Below are 22,474 nucleotides of genomic sequence, written 5' to 3' on the forward strand. Positions count from 1 at the left end.
CCCTCTGAATCCCCTTAGCCAGTGAGAGGAGGGGGCAGTCTCACTCTGATCCTTGGACTGAATCAGGACCACCCAGTGAACCACCTTTCACTGCCATATGTATTTCATACATTTCCTGCATCTTGGGTCTCTTGCCTCCAGATGAGTGAGGTTTCTTGTATATTCCAAACATAGCTTTCACCTCCATAAGCTGGTAAGAATAGATCTTTAAAAACTATCTGGTGACAGTATAAATTCTACTTAACAGCGGCTTTTAATATCTCTCGAAAGTGAAAAGGTGAAAACCATTCTCTTCTCTCTTTATAGATTTTGATCTATGGAAATGAATTTGACAGAAGGTTCTTTGTACCTGCTGAAAAAATTGTGATTAACTTTATCACCCTCAATATTTTGGAGGAGTCTAATAAAGCTTCGCAGAAGGATATAAGCGTGATAGAAAAAAGTGATGATGTGTGGGGCCTGAATGAGCCCATTGAGGACAAGGAGCCCCCTTGGGAGGAAATGGAGGTGAGACACCTGGGGTATGCTTCACAGTTGATGGACATTGTGTGTGACCCTGAGGAAACCGCCAGAGGAACTTCCCTAAGGCAACAGGAGCCACCCAGCAGAACAATGCCCACAGACAAAACAGTCGTTGAGTATGAATACAATGTGAGAACTTTCAATGACGTTTCCCTGGGCCCTGGAGATCAGGAGTCCAACCCACAGGAGGAGGCATCCCAACGGGGAAAGTTATTTGAGCAACAGCCACCTTTGGCCAACTTGCACCCACAAACACAGCTGTATCCATACACCCCTCAGCTCAGAGACTTGGAGCACCTGCCACAAGGGCACATGGATACAGAGGAGGGGCCCGAGGAAGAGCCTTCGACCACGCTGGTCGATTGGGACCCTCGGACTGGCAGGCTGTGTATACCTTCATTATCCAGCTTTGAACACCACTCGGAGGGATGTGGGTACCCTGAGTCCGAGGGGCTCGCAGAGGAGGGCCTCTTGGCTAGACTTTATGAGGAACAGGTTCCAGACACGGCACCGGGAGACAGTGCAGCCTATCTCGTGCAATTTATGGAGGAATGGGGCTTATTCATACAGATGGAAGACTAATACGCAAACCTCCTCTTGCCACACCTCTACCGCAACAAGACACTGCGTGCAAATTAGATGAGTGACTGAAGAAGTAGGCACCTGAGAGAGAGGTTTACTCAGATTTCTGTGTCAGGGAGAATTTTTTATTTCTTCTGTTTTCATAGCACTTGTTTCATTCTGCCTCATATGGGTGGTTGGGTCCCGTGGGTGGGCACCTGCAGTGATGCGTCTCCTGCAGCGATGGTGGGCACCCAGTGTGGTGGATGACCCACTCTCTGTACCCAAGAAATATTCAAAAACATTGGTCAAATTAGATGCAGAATTTATTCAGATGAATGGCTTGTGACCTCTTTATTTAGGATTTTCTTACAAACACCCTAGGACAGTTATTTTCTGGGCCCTTACCCGGTGTATAACACAGTGAAAAGTATGGCACGGATGAACCTATCAGAAACAGACAAACATAGAGAGCAGACTTGTGGTTGCAAAAGGGGGAGAGGGGAGGGGATGGGTGGATATGGAGTTTGGGGTTGGTAGGTGCAAAGTATTACATTTAGAGTGGATAAGCAATGAGGTCCTGCTGTATAACACAGGGAACTATATCCAATCTCAACACAGGGAACATGATGGAACATAATATGAGAAGGACGAATGTATATGTGTGTGTCACTATGCTATACAGCAGAAATTGGTACAACACTGTAAATCTACTATACTTTATGTATTATACATATATAAAGAAAAAAATAAAATAGCTTACTCTAAAAAAAATTTCCTGCAGACCATTCACTGTATAAGTGCTACTTTTTTAGAATTTGGTTTACTGTCAGAATGATGAGATACTTAAAACATACAAATACCACCTAGTGGGTGGGAAGTTGTCACATTTAAAGACCCTAACCTACTATTCAATCATAATAATCCATGTTCAGACTGAATAAATCAGGCACAGATCTTCTTGATATCACATACTTTGGGCTATTTTAAGTGGCCATATTAAGACTTTAGGAGAATTTCTCGAGTGTAAACATAAATTGCTATTATTATTTTGTAGTCAGAAAATGTCCTTTCGGTAACTTAGTAGGGGCTTCTCAGTAGGGAATTAACCTGAAAGAAAATGCCACCTGTTATAATAGAATGATACATTTATTTCTGGGAATATGTTTTTTTTAAGATATTTACACAGTCAGTAAACTAGAACATGCTTAGTAGCTGAATCACTGTTACTATTGCAACGTTAAAGATTATATCTGAATGGGCAGTGCCTCAGAGACTCCCTAGGATGTGTGTGAATGAATATCGCACCTCTATATAATCTTGAAATCAATCAATCAATAAGGACATAAAGATAAGTTAAATTACTATGTAATGAAGAGTGTATTAAAAATTTGATATAACCTACTGTGGAAACGAATGTACCACCCTCGTTAAATTCGGGTAACAACTCCCATCTCCTGCACCATTTGTTTAGAAAATTGAATTTGATAGTCACACTGCTTTAAAATACGACAGACTCTGTGAAATTGAACCACATAAAATTATTGATGTTTGACTGTTTTCATCCTGCAGAAATAGCAATTTCACATGCTTTGCCTTAATATACATTTGTTTTCATCATGAACTCATAACCCACTGAGGCTCTTTCAGGAAAACAGACATCATTCCTGTTTACTCATTTGTATTCTTGGCACAGGCAGACAATCCTGGTAGGAGAAATGGATTCTGAAGTCATGGTCTTTTGAGATTGTCCACAAATCCAAACAGTTTCTGATCTAATGGTTTAATTTAGAACATAATTTTATTAACTAGAGTGTTCTGTTCTTCTCAATCTTGGTAAAAATGACTCTGCCCGTTTTGAAGAACATATTTATTATGAAATAAATATGTAAGAGAGTATATTAAAAATTTGACATAATTTACTGTGAGAACAAAAGTATATCATGAAGCAATCCACCCTAGTTAAATTACAGTAACTATCCACCTCTCCTTCACCATTTGCTTCAAAACTGCCAGTTTTGGAAAACAAATGTATTATTACTGTAAAAAGAAATTTGGGAGTGGAAAAGAATGAGTCGCTATTAAGAGCAAAAAGAGGAGTTCCCTTTGTGGCTCAGCAGTTAAGGATCCTGATGAGGATGCATGAGGATGTGGATTTGACCCTTGGCCTGGCTCAGTGGGTTAAGGATCTGGCATTGCCATGAGCTGCGGTGTAGGTCATAGACACAGCACGGATCCTGCGTGGCTGTGGCTGTGGTGTAGGCTGGCAGCTGTAGCTCTGATGCAACCCCTAGCCTAGGAATCTCCACATGCCACAGGCACAGCCCTAAAAAAAAGCAAAAAAAAAAAAAGCAAAAAAAGAGCAAAAAGAAAATAAACCGATTGATGATTGTTTGGCTGATTCACTTCCTTGGAAATATATTTATTGAGAACCTATGATGTCCTAAATGTCTTTATGAAACAGGGGTAACACTTAGAATGGTATGCCTGGCGCATAGTGAGTGCTCAGGGTTCGTCATCCTTTTTAATAACTGCGAGAACATGTGCTTAGCACCAGGAAGAGAAGCCATTGAAACATATGACTATTTTGATTCAAAGGCGGAGTTTGCCTCACTTTGTTTCTCTTACCTAAAAGTACAATAGTGATTAGCTTCCTACTTTATGCCTTCGAATTGAAATCTGTCTGTGGTTTTGTAAAAGAGAATCCAAAATTCTGAGTGGCTGTCACATCTCTTGTCATTCTAAGCATGTCAGAAGGATTGAAGGATTGAATTTTAAAGGCTTTTAAAATTTTGTTTCTTTGGTACTTTGCAACACACACACACACATACATATTCAAATGTGAGCATACAATAGGTCTTTCTCGTGGGGGAAAGGGAAGGCGTTCTAGGCTGCATGACTGTGAGTGGCAGCCTTCATGCATCGTGTTATTTCCATGGCCACAGCCTCAGGAGCTCCGGACAGCATCCTCTGGGGCTTCACCACCTTGCATCCCTAGGCCTGTGGTCCCAGTGGAGCTGGGAAGTTGAGGTTTCAGAATCTTTGACAAGCACCTTCATCCTCTCTCTAGCTGTTCATCAGTTCTAGGATTTTTACATCTCCCTTCCCCATTAGGTGAGTTTCCTTCCTGAAAATGTCTGCTAGTGGTTCTATGTCCACATCCCGTAAATTCTAAACAACTAGGTGAACAATAAAAGCACCTGCACTGCAACGTGAGTAGGACCTAGTGCTGCGTCCCACACATGGGAAGGTAGCAAATGAAGAGGAACGTCTGTTCCCTCCGCCTACAACAGGGGGAACGATCCAGCACCCCCAGGCTGAGCTCAACCCAAAGGAAATCAGGGCAGGGAAAAATGATTTGTACAGCCCTTAGCAACGTGCTAAGTCTAATGAGAACATCAAATAAAGGATGCCATCCCTACAGATCAGGGCACCTGGGTCATAAATCAAATTCTTTCTGGCCCATTCACTCCGCCCCCACATCTCGGGATGAACTTTTGCTCAATTATCTTGGGAAGAACTTTCAATTTCCTCCATGGTTCCTCACATTTTATCTTCCATACATTTTCTATCTACAGTCTTTTTCAAAGCCTTTGCTAAAAAAAAAAAAAAGTGCCTATAATTTTTTAAAATAAATATTGCAATGGTTGTGGGCATTTTAAGGGTGGCTTTTTTTCTATAGAAAATAAATGGACACACAGTCATAGACAAACTAGAAGTAAAGGAGAAAATAAAAATTACCTGTAATACTCCCACTCAGATTTAACTACTGTAATATACTAGGGGAGAAAAATGATTCTTAGCTGGGGGTGGGGGGTGGGATTTTGTCCCCCATGAGACACTTGGCAATATCCACAGAATTTTTTTTTTTTTTTCCTTAGGACTACACCCGAAGCATATGGAGGTTCCCAGGCTAGGGGTCGAATTGGAGCTACAGTTGCTGGCCTACACCACAGCCATAGCAACATGGGATCCAAATTGCATTTTCAACCTACACCACAGCTCACAGCAATGCTGGATCCTAAACCCAGTGAGCGAGGCTAGGGATTGAACCCACGTCCTCATGGACATTAATCAGGTATGTTACTGCTGAGCCACAACAGGAATTATTGGAGACATGTTTCATTGTCACAACTCAGTGGGAGGATTCTGCTAGCAAGAAATACCATCCCACATTCTGTGATGCCCAGGGCAGCCCCCCCCAACATAGACTTATCCAGACAAAAAATAGTGCCTAAATTGATAAATCCCGGTATAGAATTTTCCAGACACTTTCAGTGCATATATGTATATATTTTTCCCCATTGAACTCTTTTATAACTTGCTCTTTTCACTCCATCAAAAATATATAACTATTTTAATTATACATAGATTAACTTTATGAAACACCAGTCTTATTCAAATTAGAACTATTGAAGTGACAGATTATGAATTATTTTTCTAAATTTAATGCTTTAAAAAATTTTTAGTCAAACAGCAACCAAAAGTTGGCATTATTAAGAGCAAAGGGACATGACTCCTTTAAAGACAACTGAACCTTTGCAAAATGTTACTTCCTGGCAATCACTATCTTTGCAGAGTGGCTGGGTGACTATGAGATGGTCATTTATCCTCCCCTTGAGGTATTAGACTCCCCTGTGCTTAGTTTTTTGTTTTTTGGGGTTTTTTTTTTGTCTTTTTGGGGCTTCATCTGAGGCATGTGGAGGTTCCCAGGCAGTCGAATTGAAGCTATAGCTGCCAGCCTATGTCACAGCCACAGCAACATGGGATTCAAGCCACCTCTGCAACCTACACCACAGCTCAGGGCAACGCCAGATCCTTAACCCACTGAGCAAGCTCAGGGATCGAACGGGCATCCTCATGGATGCTAGTCAGATTCATTAACTGCTGAGCCACATTGGGAACGCCTTTTAATTTTCTTCCCCCATTCCCCCCCATGCTTAGTTTTGACTACTTTTCCTCTTACAGTCTTCAAGAGCTTGAGTGACAGGTGCTTGAAAGCAGTCTTAGCTTTCACTGTAAATCCTGGATAAACATTTATGTTTATTGCTGATTTTCTTCCAGATTCCTTTGCCTGTGGAAGCTACGAGATTTCTTTTGTACTTTACTAGTTTGTTTGTGGTTTTGTTTTGTTTGTTTGTTTGTTTGTTTTGTCTTTCTAGGCCTGCACCTGCAGCATATGGAAGTTCCAAGGCTAGGGGTCGAATCGGAGCTATAGCTGCCAGCCTACACCACAGCCACAGGAACGTTAGCTCCAAACCGTGTCTGCAACCTACACCACAGCTCACTGCAACCCTGGATCCTTAACCCACTGAGAGAGTCCAGGGATCGAACTGGCTTCCTCATGGATACTGCTGAGCCACAAGGGAAACGCCTGTACTTTACTAGTTTTGATCTTTAACAAATCTTCAGGTTGGTTTTCATTTCTGAATGCCAGCAAAGATGGCTGGTTAAGGTCTCGAAAGCTTTGCTTCATCCAAGGCCCCCTTTAGGAGGGGGCGAGGGCTGGGATGTTTCGTGATGTTTGTCCTGGTTGAAGGAGATTCCTTCTGGCCTCAGGAAAGGCTGCCTATTCTTGTGTTTCCCTAAAATTCTGTCTCTGGCACTTTGCTAATTTTGGAAGCAGATGAGGTATTTTCTCCCTGACTTCCTCAACAGATTTCTTTTGATGTCTCAATCTGTTATCTTCTGGATTAAGCGGTATTTGGAGGCTTCCCATCAACTCAGAAGATGGACATATGGCTCATGCTTGTGTTTTCACACCCAGGTCATGGAGACAATGAACAGAGCTGGGGATAAATACCACTCGTCATTTGCCTGTCCCTGGAAAGGATTTCTATAGGCCAAATGAACTAGTCGCTGCTCTTAGAGGTCTCACAGAGTTAAGATAATTTACATATCACAATTTTTTCTCATGAAGTGTGTCCTTCCCCAGTCTGAAATTGATTTGAAATGCAGGTACTTCAGAACATTTAATGTGAGAGGGGAAAATATCAGTGAGAATTTTAATCCCAACTTCCCCCCCAAAGAATTTTAACCCCAACTCCCCCCAATGCCTAGCACATTGGATCTTCATTCAACTTGTCCACTTTGTGCTTTTAAAAGAATGAGGCAGCATTTGACTAAAAGAGGATATACAGACCTTTGATGGAAAAGCATTGCCCAGCCTGCAAGTTGAGAATTCTGTTTTACTCAGCAGACTTTCTTAGTACTTTAGCCCTGGAGACAGTTTTTGGAATAGCAATGAAGGACCACTCTGAAGGGGTAAGGAGGGAGGCAGGATACAGAGGCGTTTCTGCAACAAAAACCAGGTAGTCAGAAATCAAAAGATTACCATTAATTAAAGAAAAGGAGACATCTTAAATTAATGAACTTAGCACTTTTCCATGTATGGGAAGATGCAAGAGTCTGGACTCGTTGAAATCATTCCTTTGATGTGCATCTTAACTATCCAGAGGCGTGTCCTGCTTTCCTCCGTCCTGAATCCCCTCAGGGAGCACCGTGGGACTGTGGCAGGAGACATTTTTCATCCACATTAGCTTAGGCAATTTATTTAAGCTTTGGGGACCAAATTCCCTCATCTATGAAATGGGGATAACAATTCTCCCTACCTCATAGGGTTGTTGGAGGTTTAAAGGAATCAATGTATTTAAAGTTCTTAGAAGAGTGCCTCACACAGCATGAGTGGATGTATGAGCAGGAGGAAGCTGTGAAAATGAATGAACCACATCTCCACCTGGCAAAAAGGGTGATTCCTAAAAGAAGATACAGACGATAAGTCCATTTATATAACATCTCAAACCATACAAAATTCGACACTAGTCACATGCATGTGGTAAAACTATAAAGGCAAGGAAATGATTAACACAAAGTGCAGGATCCTGGTTCCCCCGTGGACTGAAGGGGATGGGAGCACACGAGGCCTCGGTGGAATTAACAACGGCCTCCTTAAACAAGGTAGAAACACAGTATTCCTTTGATGATTCTTCGTTAAACTGTGCGCATATATCATCTATGTCCTAGAATGTATATATTTAATTAAGAAAAACAACAACGGAACCCCAAAGCCCCTGAATTCTCATAGGTTCCATAATCAGTGTCAGCGTTGTATTATTTGTAAAGTATTTGCAATCATGAGAGTTCTCAGGCATTTTCCCTCGCAAGTTGGAAACAAGTATTTGATGGCAATATTCTGTTTACAAAGCTTCTTAGTTTCCCAAGTTTTGATTATGTCTAAAATTCTGAACAGGAAATAATGGCTGACAAATTGGTTCATTGGGTTCCCACGGGGAAGGGCATGCCCTGCAAACCTTGACTTTTTCTGAGAACGGCCTTTATTCAAGGAGCGAATACCTGAGCCCGGCAGGAAATGACGAGAACACGTGATTCACTCCAACTTCCGAAATGCAAGCAACTTCTCTTACTCACAGGTAATAATGAATTAGTAAGTAAGATCTCAAGCAGGCAGGCAGTCCGGCTGACAAAAATTACATAGTGTAGACTAATCCCTTCCTTATGAAGCAGCTGAGAGTTGATCTCTGCTGATTTTAGTATGCAAGGAGGAAGGATTAGGGCTTTTAAATGCTTTGCCTTTACACTCCAGCTAACTGTTCCTTTCTGTAAATAAATAAGCTTGCCTTGGTTACACATGCTTAGTGACCACTGGCAAATAGAATGTGTTTGCTTTTCCTAAATCCCATATTTCCTGCCAGCTTGTGGCCAGCAGCTTCCAAAATGAAAGATTTGCAAAATTACAGATTTGAACACTTTCAAGTGGAGACACCTTTAATTGAGGCATAATGATAAACTTTAAACATTTAACCTTCCCCCAAACAAGGTATAAACAGAAGTATGATTAAGATATTTGCTAGTATTTCTTCTTAGCAACCCTCATCATCTAAACCCCAGTCTCAAAAATCTGGAGCATAAGTTCTTCTGAGCATCACATTTTAACAAAGGCTGAAACATCCAGAAAGTTTCTCAAAGAGGGTCTGGCAACAAGGACATAAGGAGAAGGGTGGGCAGGTGGAATTCAGGATTCAGTGAAGCCCTAATAGCTGCTACATGCAAAGGATTTTCCTATGAATGGGGACATTAGCCTTTGTTGCTGCAGAAAATGGAATTAGGACACACATTTGGGAGTTGCTAGAAGGCAGAGTTCAGTTCCAAGGAAAGAAGGACTTCCCACAATTAAGTGACAGCTCTTAATTCAAAACCATTTGAGGTACTGAGTTCCCTGTTGCAGGAAGATTGAAGCATAGGCTGGCTTCTGCTAAGGCCTTTACAGAAAGAATTCCTCCATGGGCTAGAGGTTGGAATAGGTGGTCTCTAAAAGGTCTTTCCTTTTTTTTTTTTTTGTCTTTTTAGGGCCGTACCCACAGCATATGGAGGTTCCCAGGCTGGGGGTTGAATTGGAGCTGTAGCTGCTGGCCTATGCCACAGCCACAGCAATGCGGGATCTGAGCCACATCTGCCACCTACACCACAGCTCACGGCAACGGCAGAATTCTTAACCCACTGAGCAAGGCCAGGGATAGAACCCACATCCTCATGGATACTAGTCGGGTACGTTAATCACTGAGCCATGACGGGAACTCTCTAAGGTCTTTTCTAAATGTCTACTATGAAAAAAAGTATTTGGAATCATCTTTTTTATTTTTTTCCCAGAGGATTTTTTAAAATTAAAGCATAGGTGATTTACAATGTTTCTTCAATTTCTGTTGTACAGCAAAGTGACCCAGTCACACACAGTTCTCTGTACAGTAGGGCCCCATTGTGCATCCATTCCAAGTGTTACAGTTTGCATCCACCAACCCCAAACTCCCCGTCCATCCCCCTGCCTCCCGCTCCCCACTGGCAGCCACAAGTCTGCTCTCCATGGCCGTGATCTGTTTTCGTTTTGATAGGATCATCTGTGCCATGTTTTAGATTCCATATATAAGTGAAATCATATGGTATTTGTCTTTCTCTTTCTGACTTACTTCACTTAGTCTGAGAATCTCTCATTCCATCCATGTTGCTCCAAATGGCATTATTTTGTCCTTGTTATTGGCTGAGTAGTATTCCATTGTATATAAGCACCACATCTTCTTAATCGAGTCATTTGTTGATGGACATTTTGGCTGTTTCCATGTCTTGGTTATTGTGAATAGTGCTGCAATGAACATAGGGGTGCATGTATCTTTTTGAATGAATGTTTTGTCTGGATATATGCCCAGCAGTAGGATTGCTGGACCATACAGTGGTTCTATATTTAGTTTTCTGAGGTACCTCCATTCTGTTTTTCATAGTTGTACCAATATTCGTTAACATATTAATGATGGCCATTCTGACCAGTGTGAGGTGGTATGAAAAGACAACCCACAGAATGGGAGAAAATCTCTGCAAGCGAAGCAGCAGACAAAGGCCTAATCTACAAAATATATAAACAACTGATTAACAAAAAAACAAGCAACGAGTTTAAAAATGGGCAGAAGACCTAAATAGATATTTCTCTGCAAAAGACATATGGATGGCCAATAGGCATATGAAAAAAATGCTCAACATCACTAATTATTAGAGAAATGCAAATCAAAACTATAGTAAGGACCACCTCACACAGGTCAGAGCGGAATCTTATTTCCTCCTCTTTCTCCTTTCTCTTCCAGGCAGTTCACTAGCTAGTGACTCACCCTGTTTTTCATAAATTGCCATAGACCTGTTCTCTGTGGGTCACTAAGCAGAGGCAGGCCTTTCCATTTTTTTTTTTTCTTTTTTTTTATTACTCAGATGAATTTATCACATCTGTAGTTGTATAATGATCATAACAATCCAATTTCATGGGATCCTTGAATGTGATTGTACAAGAGCCTAGACATTCTCACCTGAAGTGCTGGACCCTAGACAGGCAGTTCTGAGCTCTCTCCCTTACCAAAAAATTAATGTGAATCTAGAAATGTCTTTTTTTTTTTTTTTTATTTCCCCTTGTCATGGCTATCCTGCCTAAGCGAGTCTCTTATCTTATTTTTTTCCTTGAAAAAGTTTTTTGGGTTGTCAGAAAAGGGAACACTGAACACAAATAAGGCTCAGAACCCATCTAGTTTCCTTAAATCTCTTTCTGATACTGAGACCAGGACCAGACAACTATGCATCAGAGAAGTACAAATAAATGACAGCTTAAGAGCAGTTTACATTTTGAAAACATTGTCCATCGCACCCTTCAGCTGAAATAAATATTATCTGTTCTCGTTCCAATTATCCAGAAAACCCCCGAGGCAGTTAGCACGGGAGTAGATGTGTCTTTGCTGGAAGGATCAGAGAAAGCTGATAAGTACAACTTAGCCAGTATCTGATTTATTTCTGCACTCAAGGTCTCAGGTGTGCCTAAATCTAAAAATCTTATGATTGTGCCTTTCCAACAGCTAGAGAAAGTGAAAATGGAATGAACAGAGGTGGGAGGGAAGGGGTAGCTTCACAGCCTAATGCCTTGGACAGTACACAGCTTTCAGCTCAAACCTGCAATGAACAAACAAGTGAATGGGAAAGCATGAGCAAAGATGTGAGCATTGAAGGACACACTGTACTTAGTTAAGAACACATGTCAATAACTCCAAAAATATTCTTACATGTACTATATTACCTACATTCTAGAATGTAAACTTCATGAAGGCAGGGATTGTGATTTTTTTCCACTTTATGTTCCCACTACCTAAATCGGTGTCTTTTTTTCTTTTTATAGTAGTTGCTCAGTAAATATTTGCTGATGAAAAATATGCATAAATAAATCTTGAAAATTATGTAAATTAGTGCCCAGAAATAGATACACACAATTATAAAGTGATCTTTGATCAAACCACAAAAGCAATTCATTGGAGAAAGGATAAGGTATTCAAGGAATGGTGTTAGGGGAGTTCCCGATGTGGCTCAGTGGTAACGAACTCAACTAGGATCCATGAGGACATGGATTTGAACCCTGGCCTTGATCAGTGAGTTAAGGATATGGCATTTACGTGAACTTTGGTGTAGGTCGCAAATGTGGCTCAGATCCTGCATTGCTGTGGCTGTGGTTATGCTGGCATCCACAGCTCCAATTCAACCCTAGCCTGGGAACTTCCATGTGCTGAGGGTGCGGCCCTAAAAAGACGGAAAAAAAGAAAAAATGTTGGAACAATTGGACATCCACTTGTGGGGGGAAGAAAAGACTCTAGACAAAGACTTTGTGCCTTTCACAAAAATTAACTTAAAATGGAGCACAGACCTAAATTTAAAATGCAAAGCGACAGAATTTCCAGAAGAAAATATAGTAGAATAGGTGACCTTGAGTTTATCAATGATAGAAAAGAATTATTAAAGTTGCATAGTTCACAAGGATCTAGTAAAGACCCTACATAAGATTTAAAAAATCTGGAAGTCACGTCTGTGTTTGCAGGTAAAGTATAGAAATCGGTGCTTGAGAATTAAGTTTTGAAAAGAAAAAAAAAAAAGAATTAAACTTTGAAACACCCCCCCCCCCGAGCAAAATTTCAGAAATGCCCAGAATCTATCTCAAAATGCAGAAACCCGGCATGTCAGTGACGGGGAAGGCTCCTGCCTTTGGTTCACATGGTTGGTCCTATATTTCGGAGCTGCGCAAGCACTTTCACGACTCTGAAGGATGGCCTGGCCTCTGCCTGCTGAGTTTCACGCTGCTGTCAGGGTCGGAGAGCTGGAAGAGCTGGAGTTAGAGACGCCTCCACCCCTCCCATCCCTACTCCAGAGAGTGGGAAGAAATCGCGAGCAGGTGCAGCCTCTGCTGCCTGCCCTCCGCTCAAGTCTGTGGATCCGCTAGGATGCAGGTGGGTGGTTCCACGCAGGGAAAGGAGCGGCGGGGAGGCAGCACAGCAATTATGTCTTCCTTGAACGGCAGCAGGCAAAGCTCCTGACATTTATAGCCAAAGATGGCTCCTTCTTTTTTTTCGTCTTTTTGCCTTTTCTAGGGCCGCTCCTGCGGCATATGGAGGTTCCCAGGTTAGGGGTCCGGCCTATGCCAGAGCCACAGCAACGCGGGATCCGAGCCAGGTCTGCAACCTACATCACAGCTCACAGCAACGCAGGATCCTTAACCCACCGAGCAAGGCCAGGGATCAAACCCGCAACCTCATGGTTCTTAGTCGGATTCGTTAACCACTGAGCCACAACAGGAACTCCAAAGATGGCTCCTTCTGATCCCACAGTCTTTCCAGAGGAGCATCTGGCACATCTTCATCACCCTCCACTCAGGGCAAGGATCCATTTTAGTCCATTCTTTTTTTTTTTTTTTGTCTTTTTGCTATTTCTTGGGCCGCTCCCGCGGTATATGGAGTTTTCCCAGGCTAGGGGTCTAATCGTAGCTGTAGCTGCCAGCCTATGCCAGAGCCACAGCAACGCGGGATCCGAGCTGCATCTGCAACCTACACCACAGCTCATGGCAACGCCGGATCGTTAACCCACTGAGCAAGGGCAGGGATCGAACCCGCAACCTCATGGTTCCTAGTCGGATTCGTTAACCACTGCGCCACGACGGGAACTCCTTTAGTCCATTCTCAGTGCCCGTCTCCACTTGCTTTCAGAAACAGAACAGGGTTGATCCCTGTGCCCAGCGCTGCCTGCCCATGTCCAGCTGCCCCCATACCCATCCTTTGTCCGCCTTGCTTCAGGCTCCACCTGCTCCCAGGGTCTGCTTTGAGCTAAGCAAGCCCTCCCACCGTCCCATGGCCCCTGGCTGGGGACAGCAAGTCTGGGGAGCAGTTGATGAATGCCTGGGCCCTCCTCAACCTCCCTCCGCCCCCAGGAGCTAGGCTGAGCATCCTCTCCTTGGCAGCCCCCTGCCCAACTAAATACTTCCAGAGTTGTCGCCCACAAAGAAGTGGCTGAAGTGGGAATGGTTCACCTCAGAGTCGGCTCTCTGCACAACTAGCTAGGAACACCCACCAGCCAGAATACCCAGTGCCCACTGTCGTTTTATGTCACACACCCATGTCCTTGCAGTATGATGTTCATCCAGCCGGAGATTTTTGTAACAACAAAAATCTGCTATTCGATCTCACAGATTTGGCAGTCTGATGGAATAAGCTATTTCACGTGCAAGGATGAACATTCTCGGGAGTGTTTTTGGAAGCTGGTTTTCCTTGTGCCATTGGATTCTTGTTTTATCTTGTTTTTATTCCTGCTTCAAAGCCAACCAAGATTTTATAACTGATTTTCTTCAGACATATAAAACATGACTCATAGCTATCTGATAAAGGATAAAATGCTTCTATTTCTCAGGCTTAACTTTCAAAATTAAACATTTCAAATGAAAAAAATAACACTGCTCCTGCAGAGGTCAGTGATTAAAATCACAAAAACAGTTCTTTTCCAAGAAACTCCCTCATGCATCTACTATTTATTCTCTTCATCCAACCTGGACCTCATTCTGAGCTTGTCTTTTAAGTGCATCTTGACTTAAGTGTTTACAAATTGCCTTTTGGAGATGAGCTTCTTCTCTGAATAGAAACCCATGGGCAGAGTTCCCACCGTGGCACAGTGGTTAACGAATCTGACTAGGAACCATGAGGTTGCGGGTTCAATCCCTGGCCTTGCTCAGGGAGTTAAGGATCCAGCCTTGCTGTGAGCTGTGGTGTAGGTCGCAGATGCAGCTGTGATCCCGCGTTGCTGTGGCTCAGGTGTAGGCCAGTGGCTACAGCTCCAATTCGACCCCTAGCCTGGGAACTTCCATATGCCATGGGAGCGGCCCTAGAAAAGGCAAAAAGACACAAAAAGAAAAAAAAAAAAAAGAAAAAGAAACCCATGAGGAACCTTCTAGGGGTCAGGGAGGCTGATTGAGGCCTCCTTGCATTTAGAGAATGACAGCCTTTTACCGCACACCCATCCCTGGACCTTTAAGCAGGCAGAGTAGCTGTGAGCACACAGCGTCACGCCCACTGCCCTGAGCGGGCACTGCCAGCCTCCCTCCAGACCCTACAGCATCAGGGAGCAAGTGGGTGTCTACTACTTTTGTAAAAGCCACTGGAAGCCTAAGGAGCTGGAAAGGCTCCTTGTCAGGGTCTTCAGAAGATGTAATCCTATATGACAATGTAGACTTTTCTGTCCCCTTAAGAAAAACTCTGTTTGAAAGAGGAATAAGTCTGGAGCCAATAGCTACCTGCTCAAGCCCAAAAGACATCTATAAATTTCCTCCGTTTTATCCTACTCCCTAAAGGGAGATGATTAGAAAAGGTTAAGGTGATTTTAATTGGTTTCTATAAGTCAAATAAATAAATGATTATTAAGCGTCCACCGTATTTGAGCACTGGGGACACCCGGATAAATGGCGTATGTTCTACCCTCAGGGAACTTACAAGAACTTCTCTGTGTACCATTCATTTACAGTGAGATGTTTTATTCCCCCCCACACACATAGATAATCACTACTAAGTGCATTTCACACTTCCCTGACCTTTTGTCATGATTTCTAAGTCTTCATTGAAAATGTCAGCTGTAATAAGGTGATGCCCTCCAGAAAAACTGGAGCCTCTCACTCTTTCTTCACAGCAGCTGGAAATCTGAGAGCCAGCCTTGACCTTTCCTTCTCCCTCAGCCCTCCCATCTCATCTGTCCTCTTGACCTAGATGTTCTACCTCCTTGGCCATTCAAGTTTCAAGCATTTCTCCGTTTGCTCTGTTGTAATTAGGACTTCTTCCTTCTCACCTGGAACGCTTTCAATGTGTTCTGACTCGTCGCCCGGGCTTCATTCTTATCCAGCGTTTCACCATTCGCCATACCATAGCCTCACTGCTTTTTTTTTTTAAAGTACGAATCTTTATGCTGGATCGTAAAGGCAGACTCTGAGTTCTCAGTCTCGGTATGCAGGATACCTATAGCACAAGGATAGGCTAATAGGAGAGACGCAGCCCATGCTTAGTAAATTTATGTGACGACGGTACATGCAAGCATGTGTGCATTTAAGGTCTCCAAACTGCTGGGATTTTATGGTTCCTCCTCTTTAGTTTCCTCTCCAATGTTGATAATCATTTTATACATTTTAGCAGCAGTTCTGCTTTTTATTCACTTATTTCCGCTAGCCTAATAAATCTTTGGTTTTAATCTGCTGCAAGCTGGCAAACCAGAAAATCCAAGTTATTGAGAGAGTGTATAAAGTAAGGATGAGCAGGCTCTGACTGGGTCCCTCTTCTACAATTAAAGCAAATGAGCTTCAGGGCACCGATTCTGTGGAAGTTGCTTCAGCACCTCAGGGAACTATTGTCATGTTCCCAAATTCCAGCTAACTAAGGTGTTACTATATTAAATTTTTTGGTAATCAATGATTTTTTAAATGAGTATAGTCGAGTTACTGTATTAGTTTCCAGTGTAGAGCAAAACGATTCAGTTATATATAGATATTCTTTCTCATATTCTTTTCCACTATGGTTTATCATAGAATATTGAATATAGTTCCTTGTGCTATACAGTAGAACCTGTTGTTTATCTATTTTATATGTAGTAGTTTATATATGCTAATCCCAAACTCCTAATCTATCCCTTCTCCATCCCCCTTTCCCTTTTGGTAACCATAAATTTATTTTCTATATCTGTGAGTCTGTTTATTTTATAAATAAGTTCTTTTGTGTAATATTTTTGGTTCCACATGTAAGTGATATCATATGGTATTTGGCAGTAATCTGTGATTTTAACATGTACTTTTATTTCAGCAGAACTCTTTCAAGTTTGCTTCCGGAAATGTCTAGCCAGCCTCCTGATTTTACTACAATTTTTAAATTTATTTATTTATTTATTTATTTATTTATTTATTTATTTATTTATTTTCTTTTTTGGCTTCCCTGTGGCATATGGAGTTCCCAGTCCAGCGATCAGATCCGAGCTGCAGTTGTGATCTAAGCCACAGCTGCGGCAATACAGGATCCTTAACCCACTGTGCAGGGCCAGATATCAAACCCACATCCCAGTGCGCCCATTGCACCACAGCGGGAACTACATATTTTAAATGACAGGTATGAATCTTACCAAAAAATGTTATCTCATTGGAAAACAGATTGCTATTTATATTTATATCTTTGCTGTTTAACTTTTTCAAACACCGTTTAATGTTAAATGAGACAGGATGTCAGAAATCTATGCTGAAATGAATTTAGAGTACCCTCAACTAAAAATACACAGATACTGTGTTATTCTGTTGAAAATCCCCACCTAATCCTAGTCTTAATGGATTCTTTGCTGATGGAGAGCTGAGCAATACAGCCCTGAAATACTTGTTAGCACAGAGCATTGGTTTCTGCTTTCCCCTCATAAACAGTGGCTCTGATAATAATGATTGGCAATGAAGCTAGTGCACACCCTTGGAAAAGAAGTTGAGTTTGGAATTACAGCCAGTTATCCTCCATGTATACATTTGAACAGCCTCAGGTGAGAGCACAAGCTCCGGCCACAGCCTTTGGAATCTCCTTCCACCTCAGCTCCTGCAGATGGAGGCCTGGACAGTCAGGTACACAGGTATGGCCCCAACATATTGGAACAGATGGACACCTGAGCCTGGACCAACAAATCCACAGGCTGGGCCAAGCCAACTAGATTCTTATTCTTGGAAATATAGAGTCAGGGCTCTTAGAACAAATGGGTTGATGTTGAGTACTTAACCTGAAAGGTCAGGTAGTCAGGATGGAAGTGGCCTTGGTGGGCTGTTTTCCACCAGGAAAAGCTGATTAGAGAGAATGGAAGCAGAGAGAAGAACCACTCTGAGGCCCTAGGAGAGACACAGAGTATGACCTCAACTCAGAGAATGACCAACTATGTAATTTACAGGGCCCAGCAGAAAATGAAAATGTAGAACCTCTTATTCAAAATCAAGGGGGAAATGCCACTACAGGTACTACAATATAAAGATTTTTCCTTTAACTAAAATTATTTATCAAATATATAGGGGCATGTTGGCCACCTCAGGCTACCGTAGCAGAATATCACAGACTGGGTGGCTTAAGGAAATAAATGCAGGTTTATTTTTTCACACTGGAGTCTAGACATCCAAGATCAAGGTGTGTTAGGGTTTCTTGTGAGACCTCTCCTCCTGGCTTGCAGACGGCTGCCTTTTCGCTCTATCTCATATGACCCTTCCTCTGTGCACACAGATAGGGAGAGCCGTCTAGTGTCTCTTCCTCTTCTCATAAGGACACTTGTCCTAAGGGATTAGAGCCCAGCTCTTAGGATCTCTTTCACCTTAATCATCTCTTTAACTGCCCTATCTCCAACTACAGTCACATAGAAGGTTAGGATTTCAACATATGAATTGCAGGTGAAGGACACAATTTAGTCCATAACAAGGAAATAATAGTGGTACATGGGTATCACAAATTAAACTCATGAAATAGATAAAATTATATTTTTGGTGTCACAATCTTATATAACACCAATAATATTTTATTAGTGTGATAGCTTGATTAACAAATATAGGAACTAGGCCATCAAAATTTATACTTTTAGCAACTTCATTTACTTTTTAATTTTTTTTTCTTTTCTTCTTAGGGCCACCACTGCAGCATATGGAAGTTCCTGGGTTAGGGGTCTAATAGGAGCTACAGCTGCCAGCCTATACCACAGCCACAGCCAAGCCAAGTCTGAGCCAAATCTATGACCTGGGCAGCAGCTTTCAGCAATGTGGGTTCCTTTAACCCACTGAGCAAGGCCAAGGCTCTAACCCATATCCTCATGGGTACTAGTTGGGTTTTTAACCGGTTGAGCCATAATGGGCACTCCCCATTTTCAATTGATATCATTGAAAGCACACACACACACACACAAAAAGCTATGGAGTTCCCATCGTGGCTTAGCAGTTAACAAACCCAACTAGTATCCATGAGGATGCGGGTTCAATCCCTGGCCTCGCTCAGTGGGTTAAGGATCCGGCATTGCCATGAGCTGTAGTGTAGGTTGCAGACGTGGCTCAGATTCAGCACTGCTGTGGCTGTAGCGTAGGCCAGCAGCTACAGCTCTGATTGGACCTCTAGTTTGGGAACCTCCATATGCTGCGGGTGCAGCCCTAAAAAGACAAAAAGAAAAAAAAAAAAGAAAAAAGAAAGCAATGTGAGTTGCTTTTGGAAAATTCAGGGTTGTAAACAATTTTTGATAATTTTTCACGTTGAGAAGCACCTATGTGCTAATGCCACTGTTACTGGAGCTGAGTATTTATAGGCTGTGAAAACTTTGGGAAAATTTTCTGTTATTTTGAAATACAAATATTAGTACATCTAGAGCTGATGATTCTTGCAGAACAGTCCTTCTAAAAAAAATTTAATCCTTCATACAAATCCCTTTCATGTAAGTCTGGATCTCATTTTAAATGTAAATTTGTACAATGGCATTTTAATATTTCCCTTTATATTCCTGAGATTTGTGGAGGTTATACAAAAGTCTGACTTCAGGTTTTATATACAATATAATTCAAACACCTGTTTGTGTACTATATCACTATAGCTTCAATGACAAGAGAAAATTAATTTTAAAATTATCTTCTTTAATAATTGGTTCAGCTGCTACATCATATGACAGCAGTGTCCTTTTCAATCAAATGTGATCTTTAAATTTAATTTCTGTTTCTAAGCTTGTGGATATTTACTTTGCAGCATTGCAGCAGTTTTTTAAACTAGAGATTTTATTTTATTTTTTGCTTTTTAGGGCCACACCACAGCATATGAGGTTCCCAGGCTAGGGGTCGAATCAGAGCTACAGTTTCTGGCCTACACCACAGCCACAGAATGCCATATCTGAGCTGCATCTGCCACCTGCACCACAGCTCACGGCAATGCCATATCCTTAACCCACTGAGCAAGGCCAGGGATTGAAACTGCAACCTCATGGTTGCTAGTCAGATTCGTTTCCGCCGCACCACAATGGGAACTCCAAAAACCAGAGATTTTAAATTAAGAAGAATTCTAATAACTCACTGATAGGCTTTATTGCAGTGACCATGTGTATTTTTTTATTTTGTAATAATTTGATGACAAAGTTTTACCAGCTGAGCTCCAGCAGTTCCCGGCAAAGATTTAAGATTTGCACCAATGCTCCAGAGATGGGCTCCATGACAAGATCAGCAAACTGACCTCCCATAGTGGAGCCAAGCATTGTCCTCACACAGGGCCCCTCCTCTCTTCCAGGCTATAGCTGCTGCTGCCACCACTGCTTCTTCTGCTGCTCCTACCACTATCATCACCACCAATTTGGACCCAGGTCCCAGCCTTGATGTGTGCAAGACAAGCAAACTGCTTGGCATGAACATTATCCACTGCTCACCATGCCACAGGACTAAGCCAGGGTGTGTGTGTGTGTGTGTATGTGTGTGCGCGTGCGCGCGCCACCACTTCACATATCTCCTCTTTTCATATGTGTGTTCCATTATCCAATTAGACTTAACTTATAAAACATAAGCTTCTCATTGGTGAGTTCTGGCCCCACCCCTCAGGAATTCAAGCTGTGCCTGGATCTTGTCCTTGGATGCCCTTACAATGGCCCGTTGTATTTTGACAAAAAATAAAAAAATCTCCCATTGGATAGATATCACTGGATGCCCAGTCATTGCCCTTTCTCTCTTTCTTACAAAAAGAAAAGTTATTCTTTTCAGGGGAGCCATATGCCACCTGCCCAGATTTCCTTATATCTAAAGGCAATTCTGTAATTCAGTTAGAGCCAATAAAAAAATAATCAGAAGGCTGCTAGAGGTTTCTGGGAAATGTTTGCTTTCCTGATACACAAACAGCCTTCTCTCTGTTCCTCCTCTTCTTCCTCCCAGGAATGCAGTGGTGAGGCTGTAGATAGAAGAGCCATCTTGCAATCATGAAGCAATAAGCAAAAGGGTAGAAGTGAACTCTGTTTGCTGATACCATGAGGAAGCAACTACACCAATCCCAGACTATGTTCATCCGACTTCTGAACTTCTGACTATATTAGAAACACAAACTCTTGCAGTCAGGTGCCAAATTGGGTTTTTATTAAGGCCAAATTCAATCTTAATTGAGATACCCCTTGGCTTATGTTGGCTTGGGTGGGTTTTTGTTTCTTGCAATTTGCTCTTTGGGCACCGTCCATATCCCATGGGATCCTTTTCCTGCACAAGGGCCTTCCCTAGGTGCTTTTGCTCCTACCAACCAGTACCTGCTGATCTCTGTGAGGAGGGCTACTCTCAGGCTGCCCAGCCTGTCGGCCTTAAGAGCTATAACTGCAGGGGAATTTACAGCCCCTGGAGCTCTTGGTAACACTTGCCCTACTCTGGATGGCCTTCCTGCAGGATTGAGTATGAGTCATGCCCCGTGAGCTGTTGATGTAATATTCTTGCACAATCCCACTCCCCAACCAGATTCCCCTGGGGACATTTCCTGATAAATTGCTTTCACATGAATCCTTATCTCAGGGTCCACTTCTGGGAAACTCAGCCTAAGATGCCATCCAAAGATTCCTGATGAGAATACACTTTATCAAGTGCTATGGACTGAATGTTTGTGTCTCCCCAAAGCTATTTTCTTAAATCCTTTATCCCCAATTGAATACTATTTGGAGGTGAGGCCCGTAAGAGGTAATTAAGTTCTAAGGCTGGGGCCCCCATGATGGGATGTGTGCCCTTTTTAAAAGAGGAAGAGACATGAGATCTCCCTCCTTCCCCCCCCCCCCTTCAAGCAGGTGCTAAGGAGAGGCCCTGGGAGGACACAACCAGGAAGAGAGCCCTTGGTGAGAACCTGAGTATGCCGACACCCTGATCTTGGAGTTCCAGCCTCCAGAAACATGAGAAATCAACGTTCATTGTTTAAGTCATCTAGTCTACAGTAACCTGTTAGCACAGCCCAAACTTAATAAGATACTAGGGATTTAAAAATCATTTAAAAGCCGGAGTTCCCACTGTGGCACAATGGGATCAGTGGCACCTCTGGGGCGCTAGGACACCTAGTGTAGTGGGTTAAGGATCTGGTATTGCCGCAGCTGCCTCATAATTTGCAACTGCAGCTTAGGTCTGATCCCTGGCCCAGCAACTCCATATGCTGCAGGGCAGCCAGAACAACAACAACAATAACAACAACAAACAAACAAACAAAAAGCCCTCTGGAAGAAAAAATAAAATAGATTTTAAAAAATAATTTAAGTGAGTTCCCATTGTGGCTCAGCAGGAATGACTAGTATCCATGAGGACGTGGTTTCAATCCCTGGCCTTGTTCAGTAGGTTAAAGGATCTGGCATTTCCGTGGCTGTGGTGTAGGCCAGAGATTACAGCTCTGACTCGACCCCATCCTGGGAACTTCCAAATGCCACAGATTCAGCCCTAAAAAGAAAAAAGAAAATCAAACACCTTTATTCGTAGCCGTATTCTCTTTTGTCTTGAAGCTATGAGTTGTTCCCTTGATGCCGGCAAAGCTGGGAATTA

The 22,474-nt window shown here is 42.4% G+C and overlaps 1 protein-coding gene and 1 long non-coding RNA gene across 2 annotated transcripts in view; one reads left to right on the forward strand and one right to left on the reverse strand.

Annotated features, from left to right (window-relative positions):
* IL20RA (interleukin 20 receptor subunit alpha) overlaps window positions 1-1,857 on the forward strand; it is a 35,918-nt gene extending 34,061 nt beyond the window's left edge. The window contains exon 9 of the mRNA XM_013992536.3: window positions 307-1,857. Within this exon, the coding sequence (XP_013847990.3) occupies window positions 307-1,104 (798 nt within the window). The 3' untranslated portion in view covers window positions 1,105-1,857. The remainder of the gene's footprint in view (window positions 1-306) is intronic.
* LOC146405986 (uncharacterized) overlaps window positions 1-22,474 on the reverse strand; it is a 436,419-nt gene that overhangs the window by 199,650 nt on the left and 214,295 nt on the right. The gene's annotated exons all lie outside the window — the stretch shown is intronic.

Source organism: Sus scrofa, chromosome 1, assembly GCF_054392235.1.
Source record: "Sus scrofa isolate SSC_HxYL_T2T_F1_AM1 chromosome 1, Sscrofa_HxYL_maternal_Yorkshire_Landrace_v2.0, whole genome shotgun sequence".
Lineage (NCBI taxonomy): Eukaryota > Metazoa > Chordata > Mammalia > Artiodactyla > Suidae > Sus > Sus scrofa.